This window comes from Hypanus sabinus, chromosome 12, assembly GCF_030144855.1.
Source record: "Hypanus sabinus isolate sHypSab1 chromosome 12, sHypSab1.hap1, whole genome shotgun sequence".
NCBI lineage: Eukaryota > Metazoa > Chordata > Chondrichthyes > Myliobatiformes > Dasyatidae > Hypanus > Hypanus sabinus.
In genome coordinates, this window is record NC_082717.1 from 49,552,356 (window position 1) to 49,568,453 (window position 16,098).

General features: G+C 39.3%; 1 protein-coding gene across 1 annotated transcript in view; it reads right to left on the reverse strand.

Annotated features, from left to right (window-relative positions):
* The window catches only part of LOC132402384 (lutropin-choriogonadotropic hormone receptor-like), a gene marked incomplete at its 5' end in the record, with an annotated part of 170,316 nt that overhangs the window by 80,391 nt on the left and 73,827 nt on the right, over positions 1–16,098 (reverse strand). The window contains one exon of the mRNA XM_059985241.1: positions 2,455–2,526. Within this exon, the coding sequence (XP_059841224.1) occupies positions 2,455–2,526 (72 nt within the window). The remainder of the gene's footprint in view (positions 1–2,454; positions 2,527–16,098) is intronic.

Here is a 16,098-nt window from a genome sequence, read left to right on the forward strand (position 1 = left end):
AACCATGGGTTTGAGTGCCACATGGCTCTTGAAATGTTACGGCTATATAAGACCTTGTTCAGACCCCACTTGGAGTACTGTGTTCAGTTCTGGTCACCTCACTACAGGAAGGATGTGGATACTATAGATAAAATGTGGAGGAGACTTACAAGGATGTTGCCTGGATTTGGAGGGTGTACCTTATGAGAGTAGGTTGAGTGAACTTGGCCTTTTCTCCTTGGAGCGATAGAGGATGAGAGGTGACCTAATAGAGGTGTATAAGATGATGAGGGGCAGTGATCATGTGGCTAGCCAGAGGCTTGTTGCCTGGGCTGAAATGGCGAACATCGGGGTGCATAGTTTTAAGATGCTTGGAAATGGGTACCAAGGGGATGTCAGAGGTATGTTTTTTTTCCACACACAGTGGTGGATGCGTGAAATGCACTGTCGGTGACGGTGGTGGAAGTGGATACAATAGGGTCTTTTAAGAACCTTTTAGATGGGTACATGTAGCTTAGAAAAATAGAGGGTTATGTGCTAGGTAAATGCTAGGCAGTTTCTACAGTAGGTTACATAGTTAGCACAACATCGTGGGCTGAAGAGCCTGTAATGTGATGCAGATTTCTATGTTCTATAAGCAAGGTCAGACTGACGGGTGAATGGAACTTCAGAAATTGCAGATGAACTGGTTAGCAATCAATGATGCTTTGTTATAATCAGACCTTTTAGTTAAAAATAGCATGGATTACTACAGGTAGATTTTATAGTCTTTAACATACCTGATTTAAAAAAATTTTACAGCTCACTAAATTTCACCTGCAGCTTGTATGTTATAGCTGGAAGTTCCACTTCAGGTCTAATTTAGTTTTCAGTATAAAACATGAAGAAAACAAAAATTGATTATTCCATTCGAGCCCTGTTTTCCAAGCTAAAATTTTCTGGTATAAGGAGCCAAGTGAAAATTGTAGATCCAGTGGACAGTGTGTTGATGAACATTGTATTGGTACTTTGAGGGCCAACTTCAAGTGAAACCTGAGAGCTTGTATGATTTTTTTTTTAAATCTGGATCAAGATGATTGACCTTGAGGAGAATGAATAACCTATCAGTGGACCTCATCATCTGTCCTTGACAGATGCTGCCCGATCTTTATTCTATTTCAATTCAGTCATATTGGCTCCTATAGGGTAAATGCCCATGCCATTTTAACCATGGTTGCAGTAGAATAAAAAAAATCGGCTGGGTGATGAGCATAGTTTCTGGCCTTCTTTCATTGCCATGCCCTACAGTACCACTCTCTCATTGGCACCAAAGGCCTCCCACCACAAAATAACACAGGCAATCTGAGAGTTTAAAGAAAAATTGTAGCATGGATGCATTGAATGTGGAGTTCTCATCTTCAGTGCACTGAATTCTGATATGCTGATTACAGAACTGATCCCAAATTGTGGAAATTTATGGAATTAATCAGAACTACATTGAAAATCCCTTGTGTAAATCCCAGTGGGAGCTATGAGAGAAACTTGCAGCTACTGTCACTTTCTTTCCCTGTGCTGAAGGCTGGGAAGAGCATCAAAGGGGTTTTCTCCATGACAACCAGATTAGCTGCATGGAAGTTTGCTATGGGGGTGTGGGAGAGGAACACAGCACCCTTTTGATGATTTGGCCCTATTGAGCTCTACATTGTCATCTTTAACTTTGTAGTATCATGGCAAAGATGAACAAAGGGCAGAGGAGTTTTGTGACTTGTATACAGAGGTTGTGAACAGTGATGGGAGAGCAGTTTTTAATATTATAACTACTGAAAACACCCTATAAATTCCTGTTTCTCTGCTGATCTGTATGTGATGTGCTCTTAGTTTTCCAGCAAAAGCCACCGATCACATACAAAAGCTCCAGCTCCTGAGAGCTTTTGCCAGGAAATGCTAGTACATCATGTAAAATAGTGCCCAGGCCAATACAGATGACTTAACCCAAAAATGGCATGAGTGTAATTTAATGTACAAAAATAACCTTTAAACATGATCTGTACATTCAAAATGGTGCTAATGGATTTGGATTATATGCTAGAATTGTTTTTCAAATATGGAAAAATTTTATTAAATTGTACTTTGTAGTCATAGGATGAATAAGCTTTTACATTGCTCTTCACACCTGTGTCAGCTCTAATTACTTTGCCTGCAATTGCCCTGTATTCTCTTGAATTGCTCTAATTCAGCTATTCAATCGGCTTCATTAAAAGCTGTTATGGGTTCTGATTTCCATAATGTATAGCAAACCATGTCCTATTGACCTACTCTATAAAATAATATTCCACTTGTCTCCTTGTGTTTTCACTGACAATTGCAAATGCAGTAATATCATACTGCAAGGAAAAGTATTATATAATAATGCCATATATTCCAGCTTTCTTTGACAATGCAAGCAAAGGCACACCTGAATATTCAGCACATTGAACAAATTAATTGAATACGTACATGCTTGATAAGTTGTTGAGTCCAGAGAAAGCTCCACTTGGTATTCTGTTCAGATTAGTGTATTTAAAAGTTCTGCATACAGAAGAAAAATAACAAATTAGTATCAGTGTATAAACACTTAAAGCCTCACTTTTTGGTTATCAGTGCTTATGAAAAGTTCATAGATTTTATTCACCCATCAATTTGCTGTGTGCAATACCAGTGAAGTAATGACTTGATCACTGGTGGTTGCAAAACTTGTTTAATATTTGTCCAGGGGAAGGGAATGTTGGTGTGTGTAATTGAGTTTTGATCTTCCAGCTTTTATGGGACAGTTCATAGCCTTAATGTTGGTCTATACATTAATCATGGTACATCGGCTAAAAGGGATTATCTTTAAAGGGGGAAAAAAAACTGTCCAGCCACAACTGCAATATTGTGTCCAGTTCTAAGCACCACTCTAAAAGGGCTAAAGAGAAGGAGCAGAAGAAATTACAGGATAAGGGAAACATGGAGAAGCTGTGGTGGATCTGATAAGATTATGTAAAAAGTTCAAAATAAAATTTATTATCAAAATACATCCTGATCACCACATACAACCCTGAGATTCTTTTACCTGTGGCATACAAAGCAAATCGATAGAACAGTAACTATAAACTGAATCAATGAACAATAAATTGCACAAATGGAAATATAAATAAATAGCAGCAAATAACAAGAGTATGAAACAACATGATAAAGAGTTCTTAAAGTGAACCATCTGTTGTGGGAACACCAGAAATAGAATGAGTGTAGATATAGAAACAGAAAACCTACAGCAGAATACAGGCCCTTCAGCCCATAATGCTGAGCCAACCACATCCTTATTTTAGAAATTACCTAAGGTTACCCATAGGCCTCTTTTTCTAAGCTCCATGTACCTATACAGAAGCCTGTTAAAAGACCCTATCGTATCTGCCTCCACCACCATTACCAGCAGCCCATTCTATGCACTCGCCACTCTCTACACAAAAAAATACTTAGCCCTGACATCCCCGCTGTACGTACTTCCAGGCACCTTTAAACTGTGCCCTTTCCTGTTAGAAGCTTTTTCCCCCAGGACTGAAATGGCTGACTATCCATACAGTAAATGCCTTTCATCATCTTGTATACCTCTATCGGGTCACCTCTCATCCTTCACCACTCCAAGGAGAAAAGGCCAAGTTCATTCAACCTGTTCTCATAAGGCATGCTCCCCAATCCAGGCAACATCCTTGTAAATCTCCTCTGCACCCTTTCTATGGTTTCCACATCCTTCCTGTAGTGAGGTGAACAGAACTGAGCACAGTACTCCAAGTGGGGTCTGACCAGAGTTCTGTACAGCTGATACGTTACTTCTCAGATCTTGAACTCAATCCTATGATTGATGAAGGCCAATGCCCTGTATGCGCCTTAACCACAGTCAACCTGCGCAGCAGCTTTGAGAGTCCTATGGACATGGTCCCAAAGATCCCCTTGATCCTCCATGCTGCCAAAAGTCTTACCATCAGTACTATATCCTGCCATCATATTTGAACTACCAAAATGAACAACCTCACACTTACCTGGGTTGAACTCATCTGCCATTTCTCAGCCCAGCTTTGCATCCTACCGATATCCCGCTGTAACCTCTGACAGCCCACCACACTATCCACAACACTCCAAACGTTTGTGTTATCAGCAAATTTACTAGCCCATTCCTCCACTTCCTCATCCAGGTCATTTATAACAATTACAAATTTAGGGAGTCAGACTAGATGGTGTGGGGGAGGGGTGGGGAAGAAGGAGGACATTGGATAAGTCAGATCGATAAGTGAAGAGCATGTCCTCGCTCTTCCTGCGATTAACTCAGGCTCTGGATGCTAACTTGAACTGGTCATGTGCTGATCAATCTACAAACTGATAATACTTCTAAGTAGAAGACAGTGACATAATCCATATACAGGGAGAGTTTGACTTGTATGCCTCCACTGTCTGGCAATGCCACCCCACTTACTTTGTCGTCCGTCCTGATGGATTCGGCAAAGGGTTCCGTGCAACATACAAACAAGAAGATGAGAGTGGGTAACCTTGCTTCTAGACCTGATGGAGAAACTATCTGTATATATGTGTGTGTGATATGATATCCTGTCAAAGTCCTTCTACTGACTAGAGAGACTTCCACCCTTCTAACCTGCATGTGGGCAAAAGTATCCTTAAGTAACAGAATCTGCCTTTTCCCCCGGGCAGTGTGTCCTAGCTATCTACCACTCTCTGTGGCAAATCTTGTGGGTGACACAAAAATAGGTGAGGGGGTGGGTAGTGTTCAGGAAGCAGAGAGGCTACAGAAGGACTTGGGTAGGTTAGGAGAATGGGTAAAGAAGTGGTAGATGGAACATAGTATCAGGAAGTGCACTTTGTTAGAAGAAATAAAAGGGTTGACTATTCCCTGAATGGACAGGAAAAAAAATCAAAAAGTTGAGGTGCAACGGGACTTAGGAGTCCTTGTGCAGGATTCCCTAAAAGGTTAATTTGCAGATTGAGTCAATGGTAAGGAAGGCAAATGTAACGTTTGCATTCTTTTCAAGTGGACTAAAATATAAAATCAAGGATGTAATGATGAGACTTTATATGGCACTGGTAAGGCCTCACTTAGAGTATTGTATGCAGTTTTGGGCCCCTTTTCTATTAATGGATGTGCTGACATTGGAGAGAGTTCAAAGAAGTTTTACAAAAATTATTTTGAGGTTTGAAAGGCTTATCACATGAGAAGTGTTTGGCTCTTGGCCTGTACTCACTAGAATTCAGAGAATGAGGGGAGAGGGATCTCATTGAAACCTATTGAATGTTGAAAGGCCACAATAGAGTGGATGAGGAGACGATGTTTCCTATGGTGGGGGAGTCCAAGATCAGTGGACACAGCCTCAGAATAGAGGGACATTCATTTAGAACAGAGGTGACAAGGAATTTCTTTAACCAGCGAAAGCTGAATATGTGGAATTTGTTGTCATGGATTGCTGCAGAGGCCAATTCGTTGATATACTTAAGGCAGAGGTTGATATGTTCTTGATTAGTCGGGGTGAAGGGTTACAGGGAGATGACAGGAGATCGAGGCTGAGAAGGAAATGGATCAGCCATGATAAAATGGCAGAGCAGACACGATAGGCCAAATTACCTAATTCTGTTCCTATGTCTTATGGTCTTGTAATCTAAAAAACACATGTCTTGTAAACCTTTCCTCATCATTTTAAAGTTATGCCCTCTAATATTTAACATTTGCACTTTGAAGAAAACACATCTCTATTTACCCTGCCTATTACTCTGATAATGTTATACTCATCTATTAGGTTATTTCTCAGCCACTAACGTTCCAGAGAAAACAATCCAAGTTTGTTCAGCTTCTTTAGTTCAAATGAAAATAAGAGGGCTGGGCTTGAGAATAAAAGAAAGATGTCACAAGGTCAAAAAGCAATCCAAACTCAGCATGACCAAGTCCTCAGCAGAAAGTGTATTGACTGGACTGCAGTTTATTTTGCATTTCCCTGCTGTTAAGAAGGATTATCTGTTCTGGCAAACTATTTCATGCTGCAGTGAGCATTGATAAACCCATTGAGTTCAGAATCCAATATCCTATTATGCACTGACTTTAGATGTTGTGTGTTTATTATATTTAAAAGAACTCTCCTTTCCACAATCCATTTATAAGCTTTAAGACTTTACAAAGAGACTTGCACTTAATTAAGTAGTCTTCAGTGAGATGTAGGTGAAGGAATTGAAGTTTGTCAGTGTTTTGTGGGGTTGAGAAATTGCCCTTTACATCACCTGGTGAATGCACATAAACTGACCGCACCCAGACTTTTTTTTAAAGATGATGATCGGGCCTCACCACTCTCTCACTCCACATAATTCACAGTGCAATCACAGCAAACTTTCTATTTGATAATCAATTTACATAGAACAACATTTCTCCGAGTGCAGTATGATGAATGGGCATTTAATTTCGATTTGAGTTGCTGATTTAAAATCTAGCTTTGCTCAGAATGCCATAAATTTCTCCACTCTTGTTCATATTGTGTCTTAGGATTATTAAGGGGCATACATACTCTCAACTGATACCTCATCCAGTAAGAGTTCTTCTCATTTATCTTGCTAATTAGTCAATGTTTTCACCTCATTCTAGAGTTCGCTCTCTGAAAATAAGAAATAATTATATATGAATGTATTGCAAAATCCTATATCTCTTTAAATATTTGTTTTGCAGATGATATAGGATAACATCTTTGTTATGCAAAATGAATTTATCTAGTTTGCATGTTGGCCAAATTTATGCTGTTATATCATAAGGTATGACCAATTTTATTGCATTGGTATCACCTCAGCTAAAAATGTTCCACCAAGTTATTGTACCGTGACAGCTCTCATCTCATTTATGTGGTAAATGGTCATCACAGTGTGATGTTGGAATGTACAGCTTCAGACAGGATGATATAAATTGGAATTTGTATGTCTGGCTGGATATCATTGCTTTACACAGTCATTATGTGCTGATTACTGCAGTTCACTTATTGAAGCCTTTGATTGCTTTTAAATAGACAAAAGCAACAAGCATCATATCCCATGATGTACATTGCTTCACAGTGGCTTCATTACAATGGGAACCTTTGGATTTGTTGAGACAAATTATACATTTGCTCAACCTTGATACAACACAACTAGGTTGGTGGAATTGCATGGGTATAACAGAGCCCAATCAGTTTCACCTCCACCAATTTTCATACATGGATAATGAACCAGTCCGTATTACAAACATGACTCTTCTCACCCAGTGTTTCTCTGTGCATTGCACTTGCTTATCGTTTTATTCTAGAGGAGGAAGAATTTCTCTCTGTGATCATTTGAATTGATCAAGCCACAACTGTAATGGCACAGCCCTTGGAAATAATGTGTGTAAATGGTTGCACGATTATCCATTGCCTTCAAAATAGTGATGCTCTATTCCACTCAGGAATTCCACTGGTAAATGATGATAAAATCAAGGGCTCTGACTGAAGTCAACCGTCATGAATAGCCTGAAGATTCATGTTGCCAGAATGGTTAGGTTATCAAAATCTAATGGAAAGAGCCTACAGTTCATATTGCCAGTTAGTGGATATTGTTAATCAAGTGGGCCAAGATATAGAATTTCAAGTAAGAGCATTACAGGCAGTGAGCTACAAGTTCACCAACAAAAAAGGTGAGACCAGGTCCCTAAAGAAGCATGTCACTGTTGTGATACAATAGGACACTGGGCTAGAAGTTGTGGGGTTAAAAAGCATGGTGGTCAATGGAAACAGACTCAGTCAGCAGCTCCACCAGTGTCGAAAAATCCTGTCCTGACAGTAACTCTTGAGCAATAAAGGGAATTTCGGGATGCAGTCTCAAGATTTTAAAAAAAAAATCAATAACTCCTTCCCAGCTGCCCTTGCTCACCTGAATAGAGCAAAAGTTAGATGATCTATGTGTTACACTACATGAAAATGAATATATTGGATTCTTAGTTGATCTAATATATACAACCAAATGCACCACAGGCTAATATTTGCAGATGTGCTGTTTTCGTTCCGAAGCACAGGAATTACTCAAATCAAAACCAGTCCAGTTCAAGTTCTCCTAGGTTCTCATCTATGGGAAAAAAAATACAATTTTGGTTGGGAGACCTTTTGCAAACTTTCCTTGAAGTCAGTGTTTCATTGACTCTAAGCTCCACCATCGAGTTTGTGAAGAGTGAGGTTGGCTGGAATCGGTTGTAGTTGCTCAAGTTTGAACAAACCACTCACTGTAGTTGAGGGTGACACAAGGGTGCAAAACACCCTGAGCCTAGGTCTGGTTCTGTCCACTGATTGCCTCTTGTTGGCTGAAGGAGGAATTAGAATGGCTGGATAGACCATTGTCACTGAAACAGAAGCACTGACATTAGGACGTATGGCTCCTAGTACTTTAGTAAGAAGAACTAAAAGATCTGATTGATGCCTGTATGACTGAAGAAAAATCAAATAACTTCTACATAGACTGGCAGCAAACTTTTAGTGTTCATGATTTTGAAAATCTAGAGAGACAAGGGAGATTTCTACGGCTGTAGGGACCCCATCCAAATAGCCAGATGGTGCAAAATGCTGACAGAGGTGACTGTGTTGAAATGTAAAGGCCACTCCAAAATGGACACATTTTGAAAGCTGCGGCCATGCATCAGTGGATAAGTCAGCAATAAAAGCAATACAGGAAGGAATGAAAGGAATAAATAAAGTGAATCTGACAAATGAAATCTTGAGAACAAACTTGAACTCTCTATTGTATACAGGATATTTGAGAAATACAAGTTTAATGCTCTAAAGAAGAGAAATAGAGAGCACTCCATCTGGTTGCATCATTATCTGGTATGGAGGGGCCACAGCACGTGATCGGAAAAAGTTGCAGAAAGTTGTAAACTCAGCCAGTTCCATCATGCACACTAGCCTCCTTGACATTCAGGACTGCTTGAAAAGGCTTTGTCTCAAAAAGGCAGTATTGTAGCGGTGTGCTACACACAGCGCTGAAATAACGACACATAGTCGGTGAGCTGCAGTTGCAAAGAGATTTATTCAAACTTAGTGGGCTTGCTTTAAAGCCTTCCTGTTCCTGCCCTCCCTGGGCAGGAATGCCATAGGGGGCTCATATTCACAGTCCCGTGCCATGCGCGGGCTTTTCCCCTTGCTGGTGAGCAGGCTTGGCGCCCTCTTTGGGACCTGCCTCAATGCCTGAGCGCGCTGTTTTGTGAGGCGGTTTGAGTGCGCTCGGTAGTGGGTCACCACAGTATCTATCATTTAAAAGCCCCGTCGCCTGTGACGTGTACTCTTATAGCTGCCATCGAGGAGGAGATTCCAGAATTTGAAGACACACATTCAACATTTTAGGAGCAGCATCTTCATCTCTGCCATCAGATCTCTGAATGGGCAATAAATCCACTAATGCTTCCTCAGTATTTTTTTTGCTCTATCTTGTATGATTTAATTTATTTATTTTTTCTATGTATAACTTAATATAAATATAGTTTTTATTACTATGTATTGCAATATACTGCACCACTAAACAAATTTCACAACATAAGCTGTAGATATTAAAACTAATTCTGATTGTATAATTATCTGTTTGTAAACTTTTAGTAACTTGTGCTATACTGTGGATTCTGGTTAATCGGAGCAGCCACTTATTTGAGACAACTCTCAAAGAACAAGAACTATTTGAGGAAAATAGCCAGGATTCCTTTTTGTCTCTTTGGGTTACTATGCTGTTTAAAAGGGTTTGCTGAAAAGATCCTAACCAGTGCCAGTCACATTCGCATTTGTAGCTATTAGACACTACACTGTGCTTAGAGAGAAGTGGTTTTAAATACCGTCAGTTGCATGTGCTTGTGTTCAAAATGTCACAACCACGGGCTCTGCTGCAGAGTCTGGACATCTTTGTAAGTGGGTAGCTGGAAGCAGGCAGCAATCATACACTGGAGAATGCATATTCCACCCAATTAGGTTTTTGTTTGTAATTATATTTAACTTTTAGTTCCCTCTTGTGAAGTCGTCACTAAAGCACAACGATGACAATACTCCCTGCGTACCTTTGCCGACATCCTGGGGAGGGTGGGGGGAAGAGCAGTGTTTTGAACGAACGCTGTGAAAGGAGTGGGATAAATTTAGTTCGATGTTCTGGCTCTTGAGCACAGTCACGGCATGAGATTTTAGTTTGAGGCTCTGTTGGCCTAGTGTTTATTTTTCCTTTGATCTGCACATTTCTTATTAAAACTGAGAGAACTGTTTATTCCGAGATCATGTCACTCCCTCTGTACTTAGGCCATCACCCAATTCCTGTCAGCAAGACTTGACCATTGGCATAGACACAGCAGATCGAATTTTGTCAGTGAGGTAGGAAAGACGTTCAAGTCAGTTGGGGCCGGGCCGGCAGACATAGTGCATGTGGCGGCATCTGTTCTCAGAGTGGCAAGCCCAGCCCAGACCAAATTTTGCTGCTGAGGTGGTAAAGTTTAAAAGTCAGTGGAGGCTGGGCTGCCAGAGGTGGCTCACATAGTGTAACAACTTCTCTCAGAGCGGCTAATTGAGTCCAGGCAGGAAGAACAGGTGTCAACATTTGCAGTGACAGTTCAACAATTCACCACAGACAATGAAATTCCAGTGTCAGCCATTACTGCCTCTGTTCAGCAGCTCACACCAAACGGCCAGAATGAAGTGGCAACCATGATGTTTTTGCTGCTGCTACTCAAAGTTCAAAGTAAATTTATTATTAAGGTACATGTATGACACTATATACAGCCCTGAGATTCATTTTCTTGCAGGCATACTCAAATCTATATTTGAATAATAACCGTAATAGAATCACCACTTGGTGGATAGGTCCCTGGTCTATTCTGTATGACATCTCCTGATGTCTCACTGAGTGCAGGGCAGGGTCCAGTACTTCGTGGATTGGGAGGAGTTGGCCCAAAGGAATTTTCTTTGTTTCCAGCTTGAAACACGCTGGACAAGTCTCTCATCCTGGATTCAGATCCCTTGCCCTTTGGGAGCTGCACACAGGGATGGGGGCCTGTCACAGTTATGAACTCTGCCGTGGAGAATGGGTGCACTCGCATGTGGGCAACTGGAAGAAAACAGCCGTCATACATCTGAGAATGCTCATTCCATCAATTAGGATTTCTGTAATTGTATTTAACTCCCTCCCTTTCAGCCTTATCAAGTATTGACTGAAGCACAGTGACAACTCTCTCTGTTTAACTTTGCCTACATTTTGCAAAAGAAGACTAGTGCTTTGAACAGATGCAGTAAAAGGAGTGGTATAAACATAATTTGATGTTACTGCTCCTGAGCAGCAGTGACTGAGAGATTTAGTTGGTAGCCCTGCTGGCCTACATTTATTTTTATTTTTATTATTATATTTCAACTATACTTAATAAAACTGAGTGAAATGTTTATTCTAAAGTCCACATCTCGCCCTCTGCACTAGGGCCAACGTCGAACACCAGTCACGAAAAAACAGTGATTTTTGTCACTGGAATAAGCAGTAAAACAACTTGGAACTGTTTTGTTCACTGCTGTTTCAGGCATTCAGGCTTGGAGATACCAGAAATGTCTGGGAGTGAAAATGAAGTGATTTCACTACTTCAAGTTAGGACCTACAAATATTTTGAAGGTATTTGCAATCTTCTTGAAAGTTACAAGGAAATTGAAGGTTTGGAGAATGCAGTCATGGACAACATAGTTCGAGGGCAGTCTGTTGTCTACTCTAGGTGTCTGCACTGGTTTTACTCATCTACAGTCAATTGAAAGAATATGATAGTGTGCACTAGAAGAATTCTGTTGATGACTATTAGAAACTAATACACAGTTCTATAGTACTGTAGTAGCATTGGCAGTGTTCGCAGTAGTTCAATACTTCATTTAAAAACATGATTTGTTACTTCGTTAAATGGTAGTTTGTCTTTTTTAATATCTTTTTTACTATCTCCATGAAACTTCAGCAACTGGGGCAGCCGCTAAATTGAACCAAAATGTATCGGTTCTGATGTGTCCCAATTAATTGTGCTTCATTTTATTTGGTTTTATGCTTTTATCATCTTTGTCTCCTTAAGCTGAAGTGTGCCTCAGTCAGTACCTGTTCACAAGTTTCTTATCTATATTGGTTCAGACCAATTTGCGATACAGAAGGGAAGCATACACTCAAGGTCGTTTGTTAATTCTTGGTTTACTTGCTGGTTCCGTCTGACCCCATCTGACCTGTACTATGATGAACATCTAATGAATGGGTGTAACCATAAGATTTTCATGTTATTTTTGACATCCAAGAACTTCCCAGACATCATCTTCAGATCTAACACAGACAAACAAAGTTCTTCTCACATTCAATATTACATTTTTACCATTAGATTCCACAGGAGTGGAACTCTAGTTATTATGCTGCTAGTCCAGTGACATTAAAGTCAACTATAACTTCCCTGATGTTTCACCATCTAAGAGCAAATAATATATATGGAATCACTTGGTCAGTATGGATCAGTTTCCTGCTCAGACAATTTTGCAAAGGAACTGTCAAGGAACAACTCTGTATACTTATCTGAATGTGACTTAATCTCAGTACTGTGCACCTTAATCAACAATGTATTTTCTTCAAGATTTTCTTTACAAGGTTTGTACTTTAGATCATTCCAAAACAAGATTACACAATTTTACATATTTAATAGATAGGATAGAACCTTCAGCAGTCAGGTTTAAAAAGGATTGTGACTGCACATAAATTAATTGCATTTCTAAACAGCAATTTGAAAATGACTTTTGGTTTGTTGCCTTAGTTTAAAAGGCCACTTTGTAATTCGCTGTTAATCTAATTTAAGTGTTTTCTTCTAACAAGCGTATTTCCAATATTTGCTATTGTATAAATTTAACAGCTGCTGACATAACAACAAACAATAAAATAAAGAATAACCTCATTTATTTGTAATTATTCATTGTTGTACCCTGTAACATATGCCTGGAAAATAAACAAAATGTAATAAACAGGATGTAATAAAGCCAAGAGGTATTTGAATATAAGGAAACCTGTTTTAAAATGTAGGTACACAGAAAGTAGAAGCAACCATGCAGCTAATTTAGACTAATCCCATTGTCCTCTCCATGGTCCGTATCTCTCTATTTACTGCCTGTTCATGTGTCTGCCTCAAATGCCTCTTAAATGCTGCTATCAAATCTGCTTCTAAAATTTCCCTGGCTGCATATTCTGGTACCTACCACTCTAGCTTTTTTTTTAAAAAAGCTTGCCCTTGCAAATCAATTTCCATTTTTCCCCTCCAACCTAACATTTACATCCTCTATCATGCAACGTTTCTGCCCGAGAGGGTGGGGGGGGGGGTTAATTAAAAGTTCTTACTCGCTAACCTATCTCTGCCTCTCATAATTTTGTGTAGTAATTTTGTGGTGCCCCATAATCTCCAATACTCAAGGGGGAAAAAATGTTCCAAGTTTGTTCAGCCTCTTCAGGCAAATGCTGAATTGAAGTGCCTTAGGCAATATATAGGGTATTGCTTGTGTGTGAATGAGGGTATTTCAGAGATAAATTACAGTAATAGGATGATGTGAGGTGAAATATGAGTCAGAGTTTTGCATGAGCTTTGTTTCCTACAGAGTAGGATAGTTAAACAGCATTAGAATGGCTAGGTCTCAAGCTAGCATAGTGAGGGTTTCAACAGCAGTTAAATTGAAGCATTTATTCCATTTCTGTCTGCACAGATGCTGCCTGACTCCTGAGACTTTCCATCTTATTCTGTTTTCATCTGAATTATTACTGATGTTATTAATTTATTAATGAAGTAATGCAGTATGACCTACAAGTATCTGGGAGTGCAGTTAGATGAGAAGCTAGACTGGACTGCCAACACAGATGCCCTGTGCAGGAAAGCACAGAGTCGACTGTACTTCCTCAGAAGGCTGGCGTCATTCAATGTTTGTAGTGAGTTGCTGAAGATGTTCTATCGGTCAGTTGTGGAGAGCGCCCTCTTCTTTGTGGTGGCGTGCTGGGGAGGCAGCATTAAGAAGAGGGACGCCTCACGTCTTAACAAGCTGGTAAGGAAGGCGGGCTCTGTCGTGGGCACAGAACTGGAGAGTATGACATCGGTGGCAGAGCGGAGGGCGCTGAGTAGGCTACGGTCAATCATGGAAAACCCTGAACATCCTCTGCACAGCACCATCCAGAGACAGAGAAGCAGCTTCAGCAGCAGGTAGCTGTCAATGCAATGCTCCTCAGACAGGATGAAGAGATCATTACTCCCCAACGCCATTCGTCTCTACAATTCAACCACCAGGGGCAAGACATGTTAAAGTGCCGGGGTTAGGACTGAGCTTAAATTACCACTCAATGTACTTTAGTAAACTATTAAAGAACTTTTTAAAAGCTATTTATTAATGCTTTTTGGGAGGGTGATTTTAGATGCATATCATATTTATACTGAGTTAAATACTGTATGTAATTTAGTTTTGCTTCAATAAGTGTATGGGACACTGGAAAAATGTTGAATTTCCCCTTGGGGATGAATAAAGTATCTATCTATCTATCTATCTAAATTGAGTGACAGTTTCTATGTTCTATCTTTTCATTGCAAACAATTAGTTGTCAATAAATTAGTATTATTTTTGGATAGAATGCCTTTTAGTATTGATCTACGGGTATCATCATCAGAAAGATGTACAAGATCAATCATGAAAGATCAACTAGTGAAGCATTGGACAGCAATGCAGCACACAGCACCATTGAGAAGTATCTCATCTGATGGATATCCATCTTTATTTTTATTAATGACACTGATAGTAGCCAGTGATTAGTTGTCAAGAGTAAACTACAGTAAAGTGACGTGCAGAGTACATTGCTCTCTTCTCTTCCTAATTTTTATTGGTGACACTGTCAGTGATATTAATCCTTTTATACATGTCAATACTGTGTTAGGTAATATAACCTTTCTAGAATCTGGCTCTCTCTATATGAGGTAGCATATTGCTCGGATGAAGATCTATGACTGCATCACATTGGCAAACTACCACTCAATGAAAAATTATAACTACTTATCGATTGGTTCTGTGACTTGCCTATTTTGTCTTTTGGACAGTATCTTCAAACATGCCTAGAAAATCAAATTTAAGCACATTGGTCTCAACAGAAAGTTGACAACAGAGCAAACAAGACAAAATACATTTTGTATCCTGTGCTCATTATGGAGAGCAAGGCAATTAGAATGTAGAGAATATAAAATAAAAAAAAAATCTCCATTACTTTATGACTTTCTTTAGAAGTGTTTTATAGGGTATATAATAATGACATTGCTTTGCAATAAAATTACACACGTTTCTCTTTTTGTTTGTTTGCATTACTGTGCAATAAAATTATATGTGCTTCTTTTTACTTTTGTTTGGTTTAACAGTTGGCATTTTCCCTCCCATTATACTTGTGATACTTGATAAATGTATTTCAAAACCATCAAGTTAAATCTTGCAGTTTACTCTCAAACTTAACATTTGACAAATACAGGTGCAGAGTAGTTAATCCAATAGTGTACTATTTTGCCTGTAAAGCTGATTGTCAGCATTGCACCTTGTTTACTACACTAAGCCATGATAACATTGTTTACCTCAATACAGAACTAATTCCACAGCCTATGGATTCATTTCCAGGACTTAACAACTCACATTCTCAGTATTTATGTATGCGTGTATTTATTTAATTTTGTATTTATTTTTGCACAGTTTGTTATTTTTGTTGCACATTAATTGTTAGTGTTTGTGTGTAGTTTTTCATTGTTTCTATTGTATTTCTTTGTTTTACTGTGAATGCCTGCAAGAAAATGAATTTCACAGTAGTATATGGTGACATTGTTTGAGAATAAATTTCTTTGGAACTTTGAACTTTCATTAATAATGGCCTCTTTTTCCACTGTGTCCGGGGTCCATATGTTCTCTCAATGCTGAATGTAGCAGCATTAAGAAACTGAGTGTGCTTGTAGACCTTTGGTGACATGGGAAGTTTCCTGTAAATACTGTAAATTCAGAAGTTTCCCAGTGGAAGTAGATGTTGTATAGGGAAGACTTGCCTGGTTTTCTGGAGGGGTTA